This window comes from Delphinus delphis, chromosome 10 (genome assembly GCF_949987515.2).
Source record: "Delphinus delphis chromosome 10, mDelDel1.2, whole genome shotgun sequence".
NCBI lineage: Eukaryota > Metazoa > Chordata > Mammalia > Artiodactyla > Delphinidae > Delphinus > Delphinus delphis.
The window spans coordinates 52,741,473-52,766,744 of NC_082692.2; the positions used below are offsets into that span (position 1 = coordinate 52,741,473).

The window sequence follows — 25,272 nt, forward strand, 5'->3', positions numbered from 1 at the left end:
CACCCTAAGAAACATCTCCACTTTTCAGCTCAGAGTTTCTGTTTAAGATTTAAAAGCCAAATTATTTCAGGGAGCAGCCCCTACCATCCAAGGCCTGCTCTGACCCAGAAGTCGTTCTTCTTCAAGACTTTAATGCTCCCTGTCCTCCCCCAGAGCTGCAGTGAGAGGTATGAAAGCTACTGGGAAACTGGACAGCTCGTCAAAGACATCAGTCATTACTTTAAAGAGTCTCTTCGCAAAATCTCATTTAATTCGCATTTACGAAAAATTGCCAAACCACTGAATTTTACACTTTAATCGGGTGAACGTATACTAAGTAAACTATATTTCCATAAAACTGCTAAAAAAATAAAAATACAGAGCTGCCAAACTGATAGGAAAAACCCAGTGTTCTTCAGGATAAAGGCGAGAGACTAAGTTCAGATCTGTTTCAACCTATCAAAATTAAACAAAATGAATGGCTGCTTTAGTCTCAGACAGCTGAGACTAAACAAACTCTTGTTTGTGGTGCAATCAGTGCATCTTAAAGCCTTCTTCAAAAGGAAACAGCCTCAGAGGGTAGTCCCCCCAGTGAAAAACTTCACTTTGAGACAATTAAAAAACCCAAGTTAATGTGCTTTTCCCCCCTGTGGCTACTTTCACTTATGATAATTACTATTGGAATATCAAGTGATTAAAATTTGCAACCAATAAAGACTACAATGTAGAACAGAATAGGAACTAATGCCAAAACCCTGGAGAGTGTTCTCCCAACACGAGTCCTAGCATTTCGTACACTGTATTCCAGCTCTAAGTGACTTGTAAATCACTTGCAAGGCAAGGAAGTCCCTTCCCCCAACTCAAGCCATCCTAACAGCGGGGCGTATTTTACAGCAAAAATGCAGCCCTCAGGGGCGGTCCCCGGGCCAAAGCTTGCGGGGCCGCCCTCCGTCGCCGGCCCCCGCCGTGGGCAGAGGCCCGCAGGGCTCCATGGCGCGGTCAGAGGCCCAGGGTCGTGCAGGCCTTTCCCAAGGAGACAGAGGCTTCCGCCAGCCCGCCCGCCCGCCCGCCCGCGCCCGGGCACTGGTACCTCATGCTGTAGGCGCCGGCGCCCAGCTCCTGCCCGATGCCCGAGAGACTGGCGTCGAAGTCGTGCACCAGCCCGGACTCGATCACCTCGTCCATCTTGAGCACCCAGGCCATCTTCCGGCTTCGCCGCCGCCCGGCGCGCAGCGCGGCCTCCGCGAGCGGGGCGAAGAGGCCGGAGCTCCACGGGCGCGTCCTGGGGGAGGGCGCGGGTGAAGCCTCCGGCGGCGCGGCGAGTGGTCACCAGCGGCAGCCCGGGCGGCGGCCGGGATGAGAACAGCCAGGGCCCCGCGGGCAGGGCACGGCGAACCCGGCGAGCAGCTGCAGCGGGAGCGGCCGGGCCGCGGGCAGCGCCTCCCTCCCGCGGACGCCGGCCCCGCGCCTCATGCCGCCGCCGCCCACCCCCTGCGCCGCTAGCGCTGCCGCCGCCACCGCCCGCCCCGCCCCGAGGCCCCCGGCCGCATCCTCCCCGGGACCGCGCGGGGGGCGGGAGCTCAGCCCGCCCGTCACCCGACCCCCGGCCTCGACCCCCGGCCCGCTGCCCGCCCGCCCCGGCTCTAGCGCCCCGCCGCCCCGGCCAACCCAGCCGACGCCGTCCCGCCGGCCCGGACGCTGGCTTCGCTACGGCTCCGGCTCCAGCTCGCTCGCCGCTTCCGCCTCCTCCAGCCCCGCCCCGGCCGCGGCCCCGCCCCCGCGCTCGCACCGGGCCAAGCCCCCCTCTCACGGCCCCGAGGTTCGCTGCACTCCCGACGCTTCACGTTGAAGCAACTGTAGGGCCGTGCAGCGCGGCCCCGCCCACGCGGCAGGTTCCCAGCCGCTGCGGCCTGGCGACCTCCTTACACACCAGCCTAGGAAGAGGCGGTGCCAAAGGGCCCCCAGTTTCCGCCCATCCAGAAAGTCGCGCTGATTGACAGGCGATCTGAACAATAACGGCAAGCGCTTCGTCGAGGCTCCCGTGAGTCTCTGTGCCCCTGTGCTAAACAACCAGTCAAGATCTTCTTCCTTTTGGGCGGGCTCGAGGACTGAAGTTGCTGCCAAAAGAAAGAGTTCATTGGACCGCACTGTAGGAAGCCGCCCTAAACGCCACTTCTGGAGGTGTTTTTATCCTGTGTGGTCTTTGTGGGTACTTTCTGGGTTTTGCCCACACTACAGATGGAGAGCGCGGTTGTGCTAGCCAATAGGCTCACACCCTGTCTGGAGGCTGAAAGGTCCATTGGGCAGAAAGTCTTGATTGACGTGAGTGCAAGCCAATCATCACTCCCGAGGAAGGGCTCCGGAAAGTTCCCTCAACTGCTAATTCCCGTGAGTGGTTTGGCGAGCTTGAACTGAAGGAGGGGTTGGGTCGCAGGAACAGATGGCAATTACGCTGTTGTTATTGTTCTTGCTTCTGGGGTTCACTGGGCTTAGGGGATTCCCATCCAGGGCCTCTCCTATGAGTGCAGCTAAAATCATGTCAAGGGCTCCCATACTCATGTCTGATGCTTGATACTGGCTGTGGACCGGGACCTCAGTTGGGCCTGCTGGAATGCCTACACGTGGCCTTTCCATGTGGTCTTGATTTCCTCACAGCGTGGCATACGGGTTCCAAAAGCTAGTGTCCCAAAAGACAGGAAGTAGCAGTTGCTGGTGTTTTAGGACAAAGATTCTTTGCTTGATCAAACTTTAGTCAATCTGCTGACCTCCTGTCCCATCTGTAAAATTCAGGTTTAGCAAGAACCCCACTAGGTCATTCTAGGAACCCTCTAGTTCCGTAACTGATTAGGTTTCTTAGCCTCCATCATCACCTAGGTCAGAGGTCCCCAACCTGTGGGCCGCAGAGCGGTACCTCTTAGGAACCAGGCCGCACAGCAGGAGGTTAGCAGCAGGCAAGCAAGCAAAGCTTCATCTGCCGCTCCTCATCGCTTGTATTACCGCCTGAACTTCCCCCCCACACACACACCCACCCATCGCTTGCATTACTGCCTGAACCACCCCCGGGCCGTGGAAAAATTGTCTTCCACGAAACCGGTCCCTGGTGCCCTGGTCAGTTGTGGACCGCTGACCTAGGTAATATCTGATCACCCTGGACTACCTTCAACAAGAATCCTGTTAGATAGGTTTAACCAGAAACCCCCTTACCTTTGATGTTTCCTCTTAGTGAATTTCCATCTGCTAACCCCCACACTGCTCTTTGGCTCTAAATTCCCAATTACCATGCTGTATTTGAGGTTGAGCCCAGTCTCCCCTACTGCAAAATCCCATTGCAGCCATCCCTGTACCAGTCACCGTCCTGAATAAAATCTGCTTACCATCTTTAACAACTATCTTTTTTTTTTTTTAAACACGTAAGGCCTGGGACCAGAAACCGATACAGAATCTTTATTCTGCACTGTATTCTATTAGTCAAGCAGCCACAGAATCAGATTGATGGGAGGAGAGTTAAATAATTTGGGGCCCATGTTTTAAAACTTCCAGAATCCACCCTCTGGCCACAACTGTTTTACATTCTTTTTACATGCAGCATACACTCATCCCCTCCCCAGACCCCTGTAAAGTTCTCATTCCAATACAGCATTAAGGTCCGGAATCTTGTGAGGTCCTGGAGCAAATGAGCTCTTGGATGCAGTTCCTTGGGTGTAACTCAAGTCGTTCCTCTCCATATGAAGGTCTGTGAATTAAAAAGACAGGAGATCTGCACTAACCACTACCACATACATCACATGCAATGAGAGAGGCATGGGAAACTGTGTCTCTATAGGCATTTCCCTTCAAAGAGGAGAGCAATGAAAGGCACATAGTAGTCACTAGTCCACAGAAGTTCTGAAATCTAACTGGGTAAATGTTGCCGGTTCCTTGATTAGGACTCTGTCAACTTCCTGAGAGTACTCAATGGCTCTTTTCTCCATCCACTGGGCTCTTGGCTCCACCCTCTGAGTTATCCTTCCATCTCCATAAAAGGTACCCATGTTTACAGTTAAATCATTTTCTCAGCTGCTTCCTGTCTATAGTTGTGAAGGGGTCTAAAGACCTCTCTTCACGTTGTACTGTCACTGTCCCTTTCAGTCCAAGCTGATACAAATCATTTTTAAACTTTGTGTGTCATGTGAATCAATTTATAATCTAGTCCAATAAGCAAAAACTTCACCAACACACAAGAGGGGGGGTGCAGCTTAACTGTATTCTTCTGGTTCAGAGTTTCTCATAAAGTCACAGTCATGATATCAGCTGAGGCTTCAGTTGTGAAGGCTTAATCCGGGCAGGAGGATCCACTTCCAAGCTCACTTGCATGACTGTTGGCCAGAAGCCTCAGTGCCTCAACATTTGGGACCACAAGCCTGCTTGAGTGTCCTCAGAACTTGGCACTGGGGACTTCCCTGGTGGCACAGAGGTTAAGAATCTGCCTGCCAATACAGGGGACACGGGTTCGAGCCTCGGTCCAGGAAGATCCCACGTGCCACAGAGCAACTAAGCCCGTGCGCCACAACTACTGAGCCTGTGCTCTAGAGCCTGCGAGCCACAGCTACTGAGCCTGCTCCCCTAGAGCCCGTGCTCTGCAATAAGGGAAGCTACCGCAATGAGAAGCCCGCGCACCGCAATGAAGAGTAGCCCCCGCTCACCGCAACTAAAGACCCAACACAGCCAAAAAAAACAAAACAAACCATGGCACTGGCACAGAGTAAGTAAACCATGAAAGAGGAAGGAAGCTGCAGTCCCTTTTATGACCTGGTCTCCAAAGTCACACACCATCCCTTTCACTTTATTTCTGTTCCATAGAAGTAAGTCATTCAAGCCAGCCTTCATTCAAAAAGATGAGTCCATCTTTTGAAGGGATGAATGTCAAGGAACTTGTGAACATATTTTTAACCAGAACAGCCACATTCATCATTATCACTTAATAGGTTTTTTGGTTGTTTTTTGTTTTTTTTTTTTGGCTGCACCACATGGCTTGTGGGATCTTAGTTCCCTGACCAGGGATTGAACCTGTGCCCTCTGCAGTGGAAGCATGGAGTCCTACCCACTGGACCGCTAGGGAATTTCCACTTAATAGGTTTTTGAAGGCACTAAAACAGCAGAATTAGATCAGAAAAAAAAATTTGAGGTATAGAAATGGAAAGAAGGAGGTTAAGATTATCACTGTTTGTAGACTATATGCTCATATACGTGGGAATCTCATGGGAAACAAGTAAAAATTTAATAACACAGTGGCATATGCCATGAATATTCATAAATCAATAGCTTTATATAAACAAACAAGTTTGAAAATATAATAGAAGGAAAGGATCAATTTACAGTATAATTTTAATCTTTTCTTTTTTTTCTTTTTTTTTTGGCCATGCTGCATGGCATGTGGGATCTTAGTTCCCCAACCAGGAATCGAAGCCATGCACCTGCATTGGAAGTGCAGAGTCTTACCACTGGACTGCCAGGGAAGTCCCTACAATGTAATTTTAAAAGGTAAAATACCTAGGAACTAACCTAATAATTGTAAAGAACTATGTGAGCAAAATTTTTTAATTCTCAAAATAAACACAACTGTACATTGAAAACAAAAAATACTACATCCAGGGACTTCCCTAGTGGTGCAGTGGTTAAGAATCCACCTGCCAGTGCAGGGGACATGGGTTCGATCTCTGGTCCGGGAAGATCCCACATGCCGTGGAGCAACTAAACCTGTGCACTGCAACTACTGAGCCTGCGCTATAGAGCCTACGAGCCATGACTGCTAAGCCCATGGGCCACAGCTACTGAAGACTTCATGCCCTAGAGCCTGTGTGCAGCAACTACTGAGCCCACACGCCGCAGCTACTGAAGCCCTCGCACCTAGAGCCCGTGCTCCGCAACAAGAGAAGCCACCGCAGTGAGAAGCCTGCACACCACAATGAAGAGTAGCCCCTGATCACTGCCACAACTAGAGAAAGCCTGTGCGCAGCAACAAAGACCCAATGCAGCCAAAAAAAAATTACTACATTCAGTTTTATAATGGTAGTTCTCCTTAAGCTAACCAATACATTTAATATGATTCCAGTAAAAAATAGTAACAGAATTTTTTAACTGGACAAGCTGATTCTAAGATTAATATGGAAAAATAAATGAGCAAAAACAATCCAAAAAATTTGAAAAAGTCAAAAGATATTAGGACATTGTAAAACCTAAATATGTAAAAAGTGTGCATTGGTAAATGAATAGACAGATGAGCAAGGGAAGAGAATGAAAAATCAATATGAATATGGAAATTTATGCAGTAAAAAGTGGCATCTCAAATCGTGGAGGAAAATGGGATATTCAATAAGTGATTTGGGAATCAACATTAACTATCTGAAAGACATATCAGAATAAACTCCAAGTGACTTGAAGTTTTTTGTTTTCCCAAGAAGGTTTGAAAGGATAGAAGCAAAATCGTAAAACACTAAAGAAAATATGAGAACATAATTTTAGAGGAGGAACATAATTTCCTTCAGAGATGAAAAGGCTTTTTTAATTATGACACAAAATCTAGAAATCTTAAGAGGCTGATAACATTTGAAAACATAAAAATTGTACTTTTCTTCTTAGTAAACACCACCATAAGCAAAATGAAAAGAGAACAGAAAAAAACTGTTTAGAACTTAGATCATGGACCAAAGTTTTATTTCCCTAATATATAAAGTTCCTATAAATAGATTAAACAAAGTACAGTGAAAACGGCGTTTGTACACTGCAACTCCAAAAAATACACAAATTGGAGCACATCTTTGAGATATACCCACACAGAAAATTTCATTGAAAAGAGCAACTAAATTGAGGGGCTACCTCTTGCAGGACGACCTGAAACCTCACCACTAGAATGTTATGTTGCCAGTAATGGTAAAGATGAGCCGCATCTGAAGAACACTCTGTTCTTGCTGTTTTGCAAAACTGCGAGAGCAGCTCTTACAGCTCTCAACAGAAAAGCTGCTATTGCCATGGTCAGTGATCCCATACCTACCATTTCCTCTCAGATGTGACCCTGGAGATCAGCCAATGAACGACTGTTCTTCTTACAGAGCCTTCATCCAATCAGTACTTAGTAACAGCTAATGACCAGGAAGACAGCTGGTAAACAGGAAGGACGAGCTCCTGATGGAGAAAATCGGGTCTGAGAGATGTTCACATTTGAGCGCCAGATTAAAAAGTGCTACCTCCTTGGACTTCTGCACAGCAAGAAGTCCTTGAGAAAAATCAATGATAAATAGTATGATTTTCAAATGCTGGCAAGTTAGCAAAGACACTTTCTGTGTGATGGTCCTTGGGCTTTGCTTAACCATTTCAAAATATGCATCCTTTCAGATTCTTTGTTAAGAGGTTCATGGTGCTAGTGTCTGTTGTGTTCCCTCAAAATTCAAGGTGATGGGAGGTGATCATGAGGGCAGAGCCCTGGTGAATGGGATAAGTGCTATAAAAAGAGACTCCACAGAGTTCTCTAGCCCCTTGTGCCATGTGAGGACACAATGAGAAGTCTGCAGCCCAGAAGAGAGCCCTCTCCTGTCTATGCTGGCCCGCTGATCTCAGACTTCCAGCCTCCAGAATTGTGAGAAATAAATACTGTTGTTTATAAGCCACCCTGTCTGTGGTATTTTGTTATAGCAGCCTGAAGAGATTAAGACAGTGGGGTGCTGGGTGTACCTTTGGGACATATTGAGGTTTTGGAAAAGCCAGTGCTAAGTACCCAGTGAGCTGGAGTGTCAGTTAGGTTTTGCTGTGCAACCAGCCATTTCAGAATTTAGTGACTTAAAACAACCAGCATTTACTTAGCTCATGCTTCTGTGGGTCAGAAATTTAGCTGGGCTCAGTTGGGCAGCTATTGTGAGCTCAGTGAGGCTTCCTCATGTTGCAGCAATGAGCTGTGGGATGGCCTTGCTGATCTTGGCCGGCTCTCGCCAACATCTGGGGTTTGCCTGCATGGCATGGCCTCCCGTCCTTCTGCAGACTAGCCCTGCCTTATGCTCATGGCAGTTGAATGGGTTACAAGAGACAACAGGACAGTGTAAGGCCTTCATCGGCCCAGAACGGGAACACCATCACTTGTGCTGAAATCTCTTGTCCAAAGCAAGTCATAAGACCAGCCCACGTCCAAGGGATGGGGAAACAGACTCTGCCTCTTAACATGAGGAGACGCAAAATCACAACAATTATGAGGTTATAAATGCTGACAGGGAGCAAAGATGATTTTTGTCTGCTGGTTCTTAAAATGCTTCACCATAATAAAATGCATGTTTTTTCAGATTCTCTGTTAAGAGAAATAGGGGCGGGATTGGGAAATTGTGGCCATTTTTGTAAAAAATATGCCACAACCAGTTAGGTAGGAAAATGTTTGAAATACTGCAAGTCAGCTGGATATAAAACTAGCAAAATTTGTTCCTGGAACAGTTAACAAATATGCTCATTCTGAGGTTGATGGATAACAATATCATTAGGTGGGATTTGATCAAAGTCCCTTTGCCTTTAAAATGAGAATGTACCTTCCTGGTTCTGTATGCGCATAGGAAGAATGCCCTTCAACCATATTTTGAGAACTGGGGACTATGTCACAAAGAATATGAACATCATGTGGAATACCTAACCACAAGTAAGGGCCAGGTACTCTTTTGAATGTGAGACACTGGTTGGACTCCGTAGCTAGCTTTGGATTTGAATTCCAGCTCTGCCAACTATTACTGTGTGATCTAGGGCTAGTTACATAACCTCTCTTTACCTCAGCTTCCTCATCTGTAAGATGGATATAATAGTATATCTCCTTCATGGAGTTGTTATGAGGATTAAATAAACTAATACATTGATTGAGCTTGAAACTCTGCCCGGTTCCCAGTAATCTCTGAAGAGCTTTTAGTCTTGGACCTATCCCATCAACAAGAATGACCTGACTACTATAGCCTGGATAAGAAGGCAACTCAAGCATAGACATCGCTCATGGTGTCTTTGACTGTGTTGTAAAAACCAACAAAGGATGAAATGCTATTTGACCATATGTGAATGTGAACAGTCTTCAGCTTATCATCGTGTCACTGAGGCACCCCAGCCACTTGGCAGTTGCTTGAATATTTTACTCAGTTATGACTGACTGAAAAAGTTTTACTCTGGAGAATTGTGGAACTGGTAATTCATATGCTTCCAAATGCCCTTCATCTTGAGGAAAACAGAACAGGTAATTTTTTTCTCTCCTAGGCAAATTTAATGTAATATTATGCTTCTCCAAAAACTCAAGCCTTTCTTACTTTTTCTCCGACTATGTATTTTAAAATTTAAAAAACTTACAGAAAAACTGAAAGAACAGAAAAATGATCACCTGTATATTCTTTAGTCATATATTTGACTCTTGTTAATATTTTATTTGTTTTTTTCTCTCTTTACCTACTTATTTATTATTTGCTTAACCATGTGAAATTAAGTTGCATATTTCTTGACAATAACAATTAAGTTGCAGTATTTCATACGTAAATACTTCAAAATGTATTCTAAGACAAAGAAATTCTCCAACAGAATTGTAATATCATTATCACATCCCAAAACTTTTAAACTTCAATTGAGTTATTTAATTTCTATTATTATATATCATTAAATAATATCTATTAACATTCATTTCCAAATCTTTCCATTTGTTCCCAAATTGTTTATTATAGTTTTTTCTTTAATCCAGAATTCAATTAAGGCTCACAATTACATTTGTTTTTTCAGTCTCTTTAGTCTCCTTCAAAGCAGTTTTCGCCACTGCCCACCTGAGTTTTGTTGTTTTTAAATTTTTATTGACGTATAGTTGCTTCACAACGTTGTGTTAGTTTCTGCTGTACAGCAAAGTGAATCAGCTATACATATACATATATCCCCTCCTTTTGGATTTCCTTCCCATTTAGGTCACCACAGAGCACTGAGTAGAGTTCCTTGTGCTATACAGTAGGTCCTCATTAGTTATCTGTCTTATACATAGTAGTGTATATATGTCAATCCCAATCTCCCAATTCCTCCCACCCCCCCTTTCCCCTGTTGGTGTCCATATGTTTGTTCTCTACGTCTATGCCTCTATGTTTTTTTTAAAAAAATAAATTTATTTATTTTATTTTTGGCTGCATTGGGTCTTCGTTGCTGCGTGCAGGCTTGTGGGCAGCAGGGGCTACCCTTTGTTGCAGTGCATGGGCTTCTCTAGTTGTGGGCAGCAGGGGCTACCCTTTGTTGCAGTGCATGGGCTTCTCATTGCAGTGGCTTCTCTTGTTGCGGAGCATGGGCTCTAGGTGCACGGGCTTCAGTAGTTGTGGCACGATGGCTCAGTAGTTGTGGCTCGTGGGCTCTAGAGTGTAGGCTTAGTAGTTGTGGTACACGGGCTTAGTTGCTCCGTAGCATGTGGGATCTTCCTGGACCAGGGCTTGAACCCATGTCCCCTGCATTGGCAGGCGGATTCTTAACCACTGTGCCACCAGGGAAGTCCTTTTTTTCTTTAATAAACTTAGTTTTTATAACTGTTTTTTAGATTAATAGAAATATTGAGATGATAATACAGAGAGTTCTCATATAACCTACACCCAGTTTCCTTTTCATTAACATTTTTTATTAGTATGTTCCATTTGCAATTAATGATCCGGTATTGATTTATTACTATTATTATCATTTTCATTAAAGTTCATAGTGTGATCAGATTTCCTTAATTTTTACCTAATGTCTTTTTCTGTGCCAGGATCCCATCCATGATGCTGCATTACATTTAGTTTTCACATCTCTTTTGGTTCTTCTGGGTTGTGACAGGTTCTTCGACTATCCTTGTTTTTGATGACCTTCACAGTTTTGAGGAATACTGGTCAAGTATTTTTTAGACTGCCCCTTTATTGGATTTGTCTGATTTTCTTCACATGATTGGACTAATGTTACAGGTTTTGAAGAGGAAAACCACAGGGGTAAAGTGCCACTTCATCACATATATGAAGGGTCTACAATATCAACATGACCACTGCACCACCAGGGAGGTCCTCCCCCACTACTTTTAAAGTCTAATAGTTTTACTAGGACATGTTTAAGAATTGATCATTTCAGAATAATTTTTCCAGGAACAGGGTGGGCCTTTTCAATACGTTGATACAGATCTTTTTTCCTTTCTGGAAGATATTTTTGGGTTTTGGTTTTCTATTCTATTTGCTTGTTTTGTTTTCTTCTTTAGAAGCTCCAATTGTATGGATGTTAGATCACCTTTGCCTATCTTCTATCACTATGGCCTTTTCTCTGATCATTTTTACCTCTGTCCTTATTTCAGTTCATTCTCTTGGTTGTCTTTATTTATCTCCTCAATATCTCTCATTATGTTTTTCAGTCAAATCTCCTTCCTTGGAAATTTTAATTTAGTCTCCTTTTCTGAGTTGCTTTGAAATTTTTATTAAATTTCTGTTGTATGTTCTGTCAACGCTTTTCGTACCTTCCTGTTTTACATCTATTTGTATTTCTGAGTTTTAAAATTTTTGACTTTAGGTGTTCTTTATATCTGTAAATTCTTCTCTCTCTTTTTTATTAGTGAAAAAAAAAGATTCATTTGCGAGTATTGTGAATAGTCTAATGGGAATTGAAAAGCACTTACTCATAAAAGGATACATAAACCTATAAAGTCACAGCAGTATTCCTTTGCCTCAGCCTTTGTAATATACTAAACACAGACAGCATGTTTCAGGTACGGGCGTCACTAGATGCAGCCCCAGGTTCTCACTGAGTGAATAAGTAAGAGCTGAAGGTATAGATCCTCTTTCTTTATCTATTTACATTCATGCTCCAGATTACAAAAACCTTAAACTTGAGGCTCTCATGATACTATAGTGATGAGCTGATGAAAGTGGTTCTTAAGAAGTTCAAGACTCCCATTTTGAAGCAGGAAAGATGACCTTGGAAAATTGTTCATTATATTCGGGAACAACAACATTCCTTTTCTCTCAACATAGCTACTATTAGATTCCCATAGCTGCTGTGACAAATTACCACAAACCAGGTGGCTTAAAATAACACAAATGGGGGCTTCCCTGGTGGCGCAGTGGTTGAGAGTCCACCTGCCAATGCAGAGGACACGGGTTCGTGCCCCGGTCCGGGAGGATCCCACATGCCGCGGAGCGGCTGGGCCCATGAGCCATGGCCACTGAGCCTGCGCGTCCGGAGCCTGTGCTCCGCAACGGGAGAGGCCACAACAGTGAGAGGCCCACGTAGTGCAAAAAAAACACAAAAAAACAAAACAAAAAAACACAAATGTATTCTCTTAAATTCTGGGGCCCAGAAGTCTGAAATCATTGTCCCTGGGTTAAATTTAGCTCCTGTTTCAGATGACTCTTTGCTGAAGCAAAGCAATACCACCATAGTTGTACAGGCAGTTACTGACCTGCAAATTCCTCTTTCTGTTTCCCACTCACCAGAATACCAAAAGCAGTTTGCTTTCATCTGGCAGGGACAACATTATATGTCCACTTTTCTTAGAGGTACATCAACTCTCGGGTTCAGTGTCCCTGTTTAGTTTGCAGGAACTATGATCACTCCATCATACAACAGGTCTACATTTATTTACAACAGTGATGAAGTCATCCTGGTTAAAACAGCAAGCAGATGCCTTGTAGACAAATGTTTGGCAAAGCATGGTTGATAAATATCCATAAAAAGCAGGTTAAATGTGCAGTATTATTAGATTAAGTAGCACTCAACTCTTGTAATCTACAAGAGATTGCGGCTCTGGAAAGCAGTGTATAAGCTGCAGCTTCTCAGGTAATCCATGATGAACTCAGCTCATGGGCAATTAGATCTTCAAGCAAAGATAGAATTATTTTCAACTCAGGGTTTCACAAAGAGTCACACTGTGGAGATATTTGCCATACATCTCCTTGGACTGGGGGTATATTTTTGGAAAGATACTTTTATGTTAGAAGGATTGCAGAACAGAACCTCAGTATTTAAGTGTCCCAGAACTGTGTAGCTGGGCACTGATAGGCACAGATATGAAAGAAAAATCTCAGGTTAGATTATGAGCACTTGTCATAATCTTATCTTGCATTTGATATCAAGGGAATCAGAAAAAAACCCTGGCTTCGCGGACATTCTTAAAGGGGGATTCTCTTGGAATAAAGAAGAATTTTATAGAGGGAAGGCAAGCTGTTGCACTATTTTTAATCACATTGTAGCCTTTTAATAAACTGGCAAGTTAAATTTGAGTCATCATGACCTAGGGCCATTTTCCAGAAATATTGAATAATGTAGTGCTGCCTGTCTTGAATGTGGGGTATTTTTCCTTCTCTGTTCTTCCTTTTAGCCAAAACACTCTATTGGGCTGTCTTGGCCACGTGAAAATTACCTTTATGGATTTTTTGTGCTAGGATAATTAATTGAGATTAATTTGATGGGTCAGTTAAGTTTGTTTGTTTTGGTTTTGCTTTTGCTTTTTACAATTTCATAGGATGTGGATATCAGAAAAAGGCTAATTGACAATAATTATTAACACAGCTATATTGTAATATTTTTGCTTCTAGTACCCTGATGAGAGAGATAGGTAATGCAGCACTACCCATGAGTGTGTGTGTGCATATAAAATTATATATAACATATACACATACACACACAATGTGCATGTGTATATGTGTATATATATGTATATACATATATATGTGTGTGTGTGTATATATATGTGTGTGTATATATATATATATATATATATATATATATATATATATATTCATTCTAATCTCAGGCCACTTCTTTCCCCACAAAGTGGATGAGTCTGAGTCTGAAGCTCTCCCCCATAGGGAGGATTTCCTTTCACTACTACCTTTCAAGGCCGCTCCTGAGTGAGTGCCATATGCACCACACACTAAGATGAACCATCCATACACTAAACCCAGGCATTTCCCTGTTCCTACAGCAGGATGCACAGGACCTCAGCATGGCCGAAGGCATGTGCTGACCAGAAAGGGGCTGACAGCTGGGGACTGTGTGCTGACCACGCTCCCTGCCTTGGAACAGCAAGTCCTTCCATCTACTTTCATCCTAACTTCTCTCCTATTTAAAACAAAAACTGCAATGAAAACTGGAGTAGAGATATTGGGGAAGAAAGAGGAGAAGAAGAATCTAAATGCTAAAAAACTGTATTATTCTATTTCACTAGTATATGTTTTTCTGTATCTATGAATACTTTCTTTAATATGTGCTGTATGCTTTCTTTCCAGAAAAGCATGGACAAATGAAATACTCAAAATAAGTTGCCTTACATAAAGTGCTAACCACAAAAGTAAATACGGGGACTTCCCTAGTGGTCCAGTGGTTAAGAATCCACCTTCCAATGCAGGGGATGCAGGTTCAATCCCTGGTCGGGGAACTAACAGCCCACATGCTGCGGGGCAGCTAAGCGCATGTGCTGTAATTACTGAGCCCGTGCGCTCTGGAGCCCATGTGCTGCATCGAAGATCCCGTGTGCCGCAACTAAGACCCTCCGCAGCCAAATTAATTAATAAATTAAAAAGAAAAAGTAGGGTCTTTCCTGGTGGTGCAGTGGTTAAGAATCCGCCTACCAGGGCTCCCCTTGTGGCGCAGTGGTTGAGAGTCCGCCTGACGTTGCAGGGGACATGGGTTCGTGCCCCGGTCCAGGAAGATCCCACATGCTGCGGAGCGGCTGGGCCCATGAGCCATGGCCGCTGAGCCTGCACGTCTGGAGCCTGTGCTCCGCAACAGGAGAGGCCACAACAATGAGAGGCCCGCGTACTGCAAAAAAAAAAAAAAAAAAGAATCTGCCTACCAATGCAGGGGACACGGATTCGAGCCCTGGTCCAGGAAGATCCCACATGCCGCGGAGCAACCGAGCCCATTCGCCACAACTACTGAGCCTGTGCTCTAGAGCCCGCAAGCCACAACTACTGGGCCCTTGTGCCACAACTACTGAAGCCCGCGTGCCACAACTACTGAAGCCTGCGCGCCTAGAGCTTGTGCTCTGCAACAAGAGAAGCTACTTGCTGCAACTAGAGAAAGCCCGTGCGCAGGAACAAAGACCCAATGCAGCCAAAAATAAAAAATAAATTAATTAATTAAACAGAAAAAGTAAATATGGCTACGGAACTGCAAGTAAAATAAATTCATTTGGTAAAGTAAACAGAACTTTTATCCGAATGATAGGTAACGAAAGACTAGAACCACCCTTTGTTCTTACTCATCCCCTTACTTGGAGTGCTTGTCTCCCCTTCTTGAGCATAGCTACTGCCTTAGTTTTGTGTGGTCATGTGACTGAGTTCTGACCAGTGGAATATGGGCAGGAGTGACCTGAGTTACTTCCAGCCTTGGCCATTTCAAAACTCTTATGAGATTCTTTGCATTCTCCTGTTTAGGGTAGCATATTCTGGTTTCCTTTAACATCCAGACCTGATGGAAAGAATTTCACATCACTGGAGATCTGGACTTTGAGTGGGGTGAATTGACTGGGACTTGGGGTTACATCCCTTGCAGAAAGAGTTGACTATGTTCTATGTACAGGATAAAGGTATACACAGACACTTGGTCACGTGAAAGGTAGATTGTAACAGATTTGTTACTAAACCAATTTCCTTTTGTTTAGGCACATAAAGTACAGTTCCCAGTCTCTCTTGGAATGTTAGAGGTGGCCTTGTAATTACCCAAGTTCTGGCCAATGGCACACAGGTGGAGGTATCTTTTGCCTCCTCCATGCTCAGTCATTTAAATTTGCCTTTGTGATCATCTATGCTCTTTCTTCCTGTATCATCAAGTCAGCAGAGGACTGTGAGGCCTAGGGCATGGTGGAGGCACTCTCTGGGCCACAGGAGCTAGATCCCTGAATGCTTCTGTGCCGCAGAGCCCCTAGACAACGTGCAGTATATAAGTGAAATAAACGTTTGTTTTATAAAGCCATTGTAATTTTGGAGATGTCTGCTCAAGCAGATAACTTGTCTCTACAACCACAGGTCTAGCTGCCTCTATTAGTTTCCTATTGCACTGTAACAAATTACTGGGTGGATTAAAACAACACAAATTTATTATCTCACAGCTCTGGAGGTCAGAAATCTGCAATCAGTATCACTGGACTAAAGTTAAGGTGTTGGCAGGGCTGTGTTTCTTCTGGATGTTCTAGGGGAGAGTCTGATGCCTTGCCTTTTCCAGCTTCTGGAGGCTGCCCGCCATCACGTCTTCATTTACTCTGACTCTCCTTCCTTCTTTCACTTATAATGATTACATTGGGCACACCTGGATAATCCAGGCTACTCTCTCCACTTCAAGATCTTTAAGTTAATCACATCTGCAAAGTCCATTTTGTCATGTAAAGTAACACATTCACAGTTTCCCAGAACTAGGATATGGACGTCTTGGGAGCCATTATTCTGCTACTGATAAAATAAATTGTTTTAAGATGGGACAAGAAATTTTGAACATAAAATTCCCTCTCTGCCCATTTGAGCCACTACCCTCTCCCCTTCAGTGTGCATTGTGCATCTGCATTACACATTAACTAGATCCCCTTGAAACACACAGAAATGCCACCAAAAAAAAGCTATTTCCTTCTGGTGCCAGCAGGGTAACTCCTTAGGAGACAACATTCTTTTCTCAATCCTGTAAAGGCTAACAATAACCCACTGTTATTAGTGGATTATTAGTCTTGTTGGACTATGTAAACTGTCAGTATGTTATCTGTACAACCCTTTGTCTCAAAATCTTATATAACTGTGCTTTGACCTCTAGGGGTGGAACAGTCCTCAGAGCTTTCTGAAAGTCTGTCTCCTGGGTTATAATCCTCAGCTTGGCTCGAATTAAACTTTCCACTTCCTTCTTAGAGTGGCTCTTCATCGATTTTTACGCTGACACTTCCATACTTCACTTCCTTCATCTCTTTGCTCAGTATTCTGCTCTGTTAGGTCTTCACTGCCGGTCCTTGTTAAGACTCTATCACATCCTCACATTTTTTCATCCCCCCTCCCTGATTTTTTTCCTTAGTCTTCATCACTATCTCAAGTATGCTATATTTTTCTTACTTATCTTTTCAACTAGAACATAAGTTTCATGAGGGAAGAAATTTTTGCCAGTTTTGCAGTATGATATTCCTAATGTCTAGAACAATGCCTGACATTTGAATAGGTGCCCAAGTACTTGTTGAATAAATGACTTTTTTTTTTTTTTTTTGCAGTACGTGGGCCTCTCACTGTTGTGGCCTCTTCCCGTTGCAGAGCACAGGCTCTGGACGCACAGGCTCTGGACGCACAGGCTCAGCGGCCATGGCTCACGGGCCTAGCCGCTTCACGGCATGTGGGATCTTCCCAGACCGGGGCACAAACCCGTGTCCCCTGCATCGGCAGGTGGACTCTCAACCACTGCGCCACCAGGGAAGCCCGAATAAATGACTTTTTAAAAAATGGAATGGAATTACATATGTTTTGTAGTATTTATTGCTCAAACAATAAATTTGATTGGTAACTTGAATCAGCCTACTTGATACTTCACCATGATACAACGTACATTTCATTGTTAGAGGCTGTGTGATCATAGGGTGCAGTACTAGGATTCCCAGGGTGTAGTTAATAAATTTGTGCATAGATTTCCTATGAGAATGTGTAATGTAAAAAAAAAAAAAAAAAGCCGCTAACTGGAAAGATTCAAAGTGGAGTCCATAAACTGCTTGACAATTGCTAAAATAAAAGGATTCTAAAATCAAAGAACCATGCAATATAAATAACATTAGTGCTGTTTATCATAAATACCTCTAGATCACTGCTTCTCATACATTAGCATGCATATGAACTACAAACCATAACATGCATATGAATTACCTGGGAGCTTGTTAAAAAATGCAGATTCTGAGGTGAGGCCTGGGATTCTGCACTGATGAATTTCTGAGTGATGCTGATACTGCTGGTCCATGGAATAGCAAAATCTTACATGATATTAAAATCAGAAATTTCAAAGGTAATACTTCTTTTGCAGGAAAGGTGTTAAAAACCAAGGTCTGGGGACTTCCCTGGTGGCATAGTGGTTAAGAATCCACCTGCCAATGCAGGGGACATGGGTTCGAGCCCTGGTCTGGGAAGAGCCTACATGCCGACGAGCAACTAAGCCCGTGCACCACAACCACTGAGCCTGTGCTCTAAAGCCCACGAGCCGCAACTGCTGAGCCTGCATGCCACAACTACTGAAGCCCATGTGCCTAGAGCCCGTGCTCAGCAACAAGAGAAGCGATTGCAATGAGAAGCCCACTCACCGCAACAAAGAGTAGCCCCTGCTCGCCGCAACTAGAGAAAGTCCCGCATGCAGCAACGAAGACCCAAAGCAGCCAAAAATAAATAAATAAAAAAAACCCAAGGTCTGGGGACCTAAAGCGAGCATCAATCTTCCCCAATCATCATTGATGTGGTAAGGGATTTTCTGAACTGAGATATCACTTTTTTTTTTTTTTGACCAAACATCATACACCAAAGACTGGTGTTTGTAATGTATAAGTACTGGTTTGAATACGGAGGCAGGAAAAAAGGCAGATTGGGCCAAGGAAGCAGAGGAAAAGACCAGAAGTCTCAGTTACATTTCTGTAGGGATAAGACTTTAATAAAACAAATATATATGAAGTCATACAAATGAAGTCATACCCCACATCTCAAATGGTCTTTTCCCTCTCTTCCTCAGTTCCTCCTGTCTCTATATCCTAGATTTGCAATCTTGAATGTACCCTTTTTTCCCCCAAACTTTAAAATCATATATCATGTACATGTTAGTTTTTTTTTTGGTTGTTGTTTTGCACCATGAACAATACACATCTGGAAGTGCTGGTGTAATTCATTTACTTTTTAAGAAAATCAAAGTGGTAAAAGTACATAGCTTAAAACATCCATCAATAACAAAGCACAGTCTCCTGCCCCAACCTCCCTTCTCATGACGTTGCTAGTTTCCAAAGCAGCCACTCTCAACCTTTAGCTATATCTCCTGATATTGTATGTGGTTTTAGACACTATCTATTCACTTTCTTCAAGGGAAGGTAAGGATTCGGTAATCTATATACCTCCTACCCAATCAGAGCTAAAGCAGCTTTTTGGTGAAGTCGACTTTCATTAATACCATCATTATGTGTAAATATTCACAAATAAGGATATAATATATTATGATACATACTTTGCTTTTCATTTGCTTGTCCAATTACCTACATTCACTCCCAAAGTCTGAGAAAAACCCTTCTCAATATATTAGCTCATCACGAATCCCCCTCTTTCTTTTCCCTTTTCCCCTCTTCTTGGAGACATTCCCTTACTATACCTGTATTCCAGTCTGGGCTGACTGCCCCTCCTTAGGGCTATTGTATGGTGTCTTCCTGCGACGTCTCTTGCCAACCAGGCTTGAAGACAGGCAAGCAAAGGAAGGAAGGACAGTTAGAAAGGATGATGAAATAAGTATTAGTCTCAGCGAGATGTCAGGGCTGGAGCTTAGCTGCCCTGCCTAGCCACACTTTGGGTTATCAGGCATCTCCAAGACAAATGTTTGGGTTGAATTATAAGGCCTCATTTTATCGGTGCTTCCAGGACAATAGAGGATATGGAAATTGCATCCTCTTCTTTAACTACTATGGGTATTATTTTTACCTATTCTGAGTACTTCTGTACTTCCCTAGGTGAGATGTGTGCATTTTTAGAAACTCACTATTTTTATGCACCAGATTTTCAAAATACCTAAAGAGCAGTTTCTTTTTAATTTTTGAATTTTATTTATTTATTTATTTATTTATTCATACAGCAGCTAGAGCAGTTTTGAAATGCCATAGGTGGTGGCGTTTTTTTTTTTTTTTTTTTTTTTTAGATCTTAAAGGCACCACTATTCACAAAGTTGGGAGGGGACCTAAAAATGTTCATGTACTATAACTAGAGCCTTCATAGCACAGAGATTAAGTTTTCTATCTCTGGCCTCAGTCTGGATTTAAAACACAGCTTATAAGCTACAGGACTTGGGCAAATCAATTAACTTCTCTAAGTCTTAGTCTCTCTTCTGTAAACTGGAGATGATGATGATAATAATACTTGCCTTGTAGGATTAGAATGAAAAGTTAATGCATCTAAAGTACTCGGCACAAAACCTGACACACAGGAAAGAACAATTAGTATACAGTATTTATTACATATTTTCATGCTAAAATATAAAGCAGCAACAAAAGTCAGAATGTAAAGACACATAGAACAATTTTATTGTTTTTAGGAGACTGGGATATTCTAAAGACTCACTGAATTAATTTATTCATGTATTCATTTATAAAACAAGTATTAAGACTTGCTATGTTCAAGTATTGTGGACAGTGCTAAAAACACATAAATGGTTTAAAAAAAAAAAAAAGGCCTGTGCAGCATTACAGCAGCCAAGAGTTGGAAGCAACACAAATTTCCAAAATAGATGAATGGATAAAGAAATGTAGTATATACACACACTGGAATATTATTCAGACTTAAAAAAGGAGGCAATCCTGGCACATGCCACAACATGGATGAACCTTGAGGACATTATGCTAAGTGAAATAAGCCAGTCACAAAATGATAAATATTGTATGATTCCACTCCTATGAAGTATCTAAAGTAGTTAGAATCATAAAAACAAAAAGTAGACGGATGGGTGCCAAGCGCTAGAGAAAGGGTAATTAGTGTTTAATGGGAGTAGAATTTCAGTTTTGCAAGATGAGAAAGTTCTAGAGGTCTGTTGTACAACAGTGTGAATGTGCTTAACACTATTGAACTGTACACTTAAAAATGGCTACAGCGGTTAAGTTTAATGTTACATGGTTTTTTATCACAATCAGAAAAAAATTTTTTAAAGCCCCGCAATTAGCAAATGAAATGCTGGGTCTATGATGGCTGGGTGGAGCAGCTCAGGTCCAAGGCTGGTGAAATAAATGAGCACAAAGGAAGACAGCAGCAGCGCTGGGAGTCAGCTGGATGGCTGCACCCCGTCTAAGACTGCAGCTCTAAAGGCCCTCACATGTGGAGTGTCAGGCTATGACCAAGAAACAGGCATTATTTCATTTAGTTCCATAATATTCTTATGTGATAAGTGCTATTGTTTTTGCTGCTCTGTAGATGAGGAATTGAAGCTTTGAGAGATTAACTTGCCCAAGTGGTGGAAATAGTGATTTTGCACTTGAGCAGCTTCACTGCATAATCCATTCTCTGCTACTATCCTCTCTTGGGAAGGTGAGGAAATCTAGGACAGATGCCAACTAGTTGATACAACAGCAGAAGGCAAGGGTGGTGACAGGAGGCAGAAGGTGCCTTAAAGGAGGCAGGACTTAGTCAAAGTGGGTCTCATTCCATATGCCAAATTTAGAAAAACCCATCAGTGGTGAAGTCAGAATCAGTGAATGAACAAAATGAGCAGAGTGCAGGAGAGGAAGCCATGATTGAAATTTTGCAATCTTTGTGGGCAACACATCTCAACACAACACAGCAACTTTTAAAAGAATTGCTTTGGGACTTCCCCGGTGGTCCAGTGGTTAAGAATCCGCCTTCCAATGCAGGGGACGTGGGTTCAATCCCTGGTCGGAGTTCTAAGATCCCACATGCTGCAGAGTAACTAAGCCTGCCCGCCACAACTACTGAGCCTGCACGCCACTGCTAGAGAGAGAAAACCGCATGCCACAACTAGAGAGGAGTCCGTGCGCCACAATGAAGATACCGTGTGCCGCAACTAGACCCGACACAGCCAAAAAATTAAAAACAAAATAAAGAGTTGCTTCAATTTGCCTACTCTGCTCTTTTATATACTCAGCATATATATATATATATATATATATATATATATATATTATACACCATGGGTATCATTTGATACATTATTTACCCAAATATCTTTACATAGAGTTGTTCACAGTAATCAGGTGGTGAACAGAGTTCTTAATTACTTTTGTATTTTGACCTCATTTTAATGACCATTATTTATTTATTTAAAAAATAATCTTTGAGGGCTTCCCTGGTGGCGCAGTGGTTGAGAGTCCGCCTGCCAATGCAGGGGACACGGGTTCGTGCCCCGGTCCAGAAAGATCCCACATGCCGCGGAGCGGCTAGGCCTGTGAGCCATGGCCGCTGAGCCTGCGCGTCCAGAGCCTGTGCTCCACAACGTGAGAGGCCGCAACAGTGAGAGGCCTGCGTACCGCAAAAAAAAAAAAAAAAAAAATCTTTGAGGCACTTTTTAAAAAAGAAATTTTATTTATTTATTTATTTTTGGCTGCGTTGGGTTTTCGTTGCTGCACACAGGCTTTCTCTAGTTGCGGCAAGCGGGGTCTACTCTTCGTTGTGGTGCACGGGCTTCTCATTGCAGTGGCTTCTCTTGTTGCAGAGCACGGGCTCTAGGCGCGTGGGCTTCAGTAGTTGTGGCATGTGGGCTCAGTAGTTGTGGCTCGTGGGCTCTAGAGCGCAGGCTCAGTAGTTGTGGCGCACGGGCTTAGTTGCTCCTCGGCATGTGGGATCTTCCCAGACCAGGGCTTGAACCCGTGACCCCTGCATTGGCAGGCGGATTCTTAACCACTGCACCACCAGGGAAGCCCATGACCATTATTTTTTAAATTATTTTTAATTGTGGTAAAATACACATAACATAAATTTACGATCTTAATCATTTTAAAATGTTTAGTTCAGTGGTATTAAGTATATTCACATTGTTTTGCAACTGTCACCACCATCCTTCTCCAGAACTCTTTTCATCATTGCAAACAGTAACTCTGTGCCCATTAAACAATAACTCCCTATTCCCTCCTCCCTGCAGCCCCTGACAAACACCATTCTACTTTCTGTCTCTAGGTATCTCATACAGGTGGAATTACACAATATTTGAATATTGACTTAATACTGGCCAACAAACCTCAAGGCCATTCTTCTGAGTCTCCTCGGTCATCCACACTGCTGCAGACCTGGAGGAAACCTCACTGTACGGAAATTCTCTGACCTCAAGAGCTAGAAATCAGTTCTTTGAAATAAAAATCACCATTTCTCTTAGAGGAAAATTTGAAGGACTACCCTAGCATTGGACTGAGACTTTAGAATGGAGTAAGTTGTAGGAGAAAAAGTAGAAAATAGTTTGGGTTGAGTTGGGGATCAATGACTTGTGTTCAATGTTTGGCATGTGAGCCCATACGTATTAAAAAATGGGAAAATTTATCCTAAAATTCAGCTGGAAATGAGTTCTGGATTGTTCACTTTTGTGTTCAACATTAGTGTAAAAAACTGATTCAGTGTTTTTAAACTGGGCTGTATTACCCATGGAACTATCCATGGAAACTCCTTTGCTTTGGTGCAAGTTTTCTCAACCTGGGCATTACTGACATTTGGGGCTGGATACTTGTTTTTTGCGCGTGGTGGGGTGGGTGGTAAGGCAGTCCTGTCTATGTAAGATGCTTAGCAGCGCCTTTGGCCTGTACCCACTAGATGTCAGTAGCACTCCCCCACCGAGTTGTGACAACCCCAAATACCTCCAGACATTGCCAAATGTCTTCCAGTGGGCAAAATCACCCCTAGTTGAAAACCATGGCTTTAGGAGGATGGAGAAGAAAAGGCACATTTCTTGCTTTGTTGAAGAAATTCAACTCTAAGTCTTTACTCAGACCTGAACTTAGGTAAAAATTAATGTTGTCAAATTGGCTTTAGACTAAAACCAGCAAGCAATCCCTTTTTGCACTCATTTCCAATAAAAATAACAGATTCACACTTTCTTAAGGGAAAAAATACTGGGGGACCGGGGCTGCATGCAGGGCTATCTGGTCAGGATGGTTTGCAAGAAGCACCACCTTCTACCTTGAGTTACAGGCCGGTCCCTCCTGTACCGATCACATTTCTGAAAGCACCTTAATGCATCTCTCCTATTACCAGATCCACAGCTACATATTTACAGCAGACAGATTTTAGAGGTGTCAGATGCAGGGCAGGTGCTCAAATATTTAGTAGGTAAATAAGGGTAATCAGAACCAGATTCATAGAGACCAATCCATAAAAAAATTGTAACCTAAAAACGAACTCACTTCTGATGTTTTCAGAGTACGTAAAATTGAGTTGTTTGTGATGTTAATTCTAACCATGCTGTTCTTCAGTTTAAGTCTTCAGTGAACTCCTTAGTTCAGCTAGATTATATCTCAGAGTATCTAGTACTCAATCCGGGGTCATTCTCCACTGGCATCCCATGTTCCAGCTAAACCAACCTGTGTAATGATGCCCAGCTGGGGAGACATAAATGATACAGTCTGGAAAGCGAATTCAATATTATAACTTTGTAAGAAAAGGAAAACTTTTGAACTAAAACCCCTGAAAGAAAAGCTATAGCCAAGCTTTCTTGATTGTGAGAATGCACAGATTTTTTTTTTCTTTTTGAAAGATATTTTATGGGGACTTTTAAGAGAGTAAATGAGATTTCTTTTACATTTTCCAAAACAAATCATGGTTTAAAAAGTTCCAGTGACATGACGTAATGCTTCTTACTTCATAGAGCACTGCCTTGCTCTTTGGCTTCCCTCTGCTCTCCCTACCCTGTCACCCCAATGAGCCTCAGACCCATTGTTTCCAGACTAAATTTAAACATCACCTCTTCTCTTAAGCCTTCTGTGATTACACCTTCTGTGTACCCCCACCCCCATTCTCTAGCTCCCATCAGCACCCTGTGTTATTCTCTACTATAGCACTAACCACACTGTATCATGGTTATTTGCTCTACTCTGTCTCCCTGAAGGCAACTACTCACATATCTTCTGCATGGATGAATGTACGTAAGTTTGAAATACTGAAATTCCGATACATTTAAAGATTTCTTGTATTTTCCTGTTCTATTTTAGATTACTATTATAAGAGTACTTTAAACCCAGCTATTTATCAGTATATCTTTAAATAAGGATTGTTTTTCTGTATTTAGTAATTTCATAGTAAAGGCGTCTGTAAAATTGCCAAGTACGAAATAATTGGAGATGTGCCAAAGATGTAGCTATTTGTTATAGGAATATCCAGTGAAGATCAACAACCCAGGATTATGCTGCATACATACCAATGAATATTTTGCTGCTGTTAGAAGTCATCCTATAGAAAAACAAAGAAGGAATATATTCAAAATGTATTGTTTTTGTTTTGTTTTGTGGTACGCGGGCCTCTCACTGTTGTGGCCTCTCCCGTTGTGGAGCACAGGCTCCGGACGCGCAGGCTCAGCGGCCATGGCTCACGGGCCCAGCCGCTGCGCGGCATGTGGGATCTTCCCGGATCGGAGCACGAACCCGTGTCCCCCGCATCGGCC

General features: G+C 43.1%; 1 protein-coding gene across 5 annotated transcripts in view; it reads right to left on the minus strand.

Moving 5' to 3' along the window:
- Positions 1–1,698, minus strand: part of UBP1 (upstream binding protein 1) — a 70,701-nt gene extending 69,003 nt beyond the window's left edge. The window contains exons 1-2 of one of the 5 annotated variants that reach the window (XM_060022104.1): positions 1,648–1,698; positions 1,070–1,261 (exon numbers count right to left, since the gene is read on the minus strand). In XM_060022104.1, the coding sequence (XP_059878087.1) occupies positions 1,070–1,182 (113 nt within the window). In that variant the 5' untranslated portion in view covers positions 1,183–1,261; positions 1,648–1,698. Of the gene's footprint in view, positions 1–1,069 lie in introns of all 5 variants that reach the window. The other 4 variants (XM_060022106.1, XM_060022105.1, XM_060022107.1 and 1 more) reach the window with 4 other exon arrangements.
- Between the last annotated feature and the right edge of the window lie 23,574 nt (positions 1,699–25,272).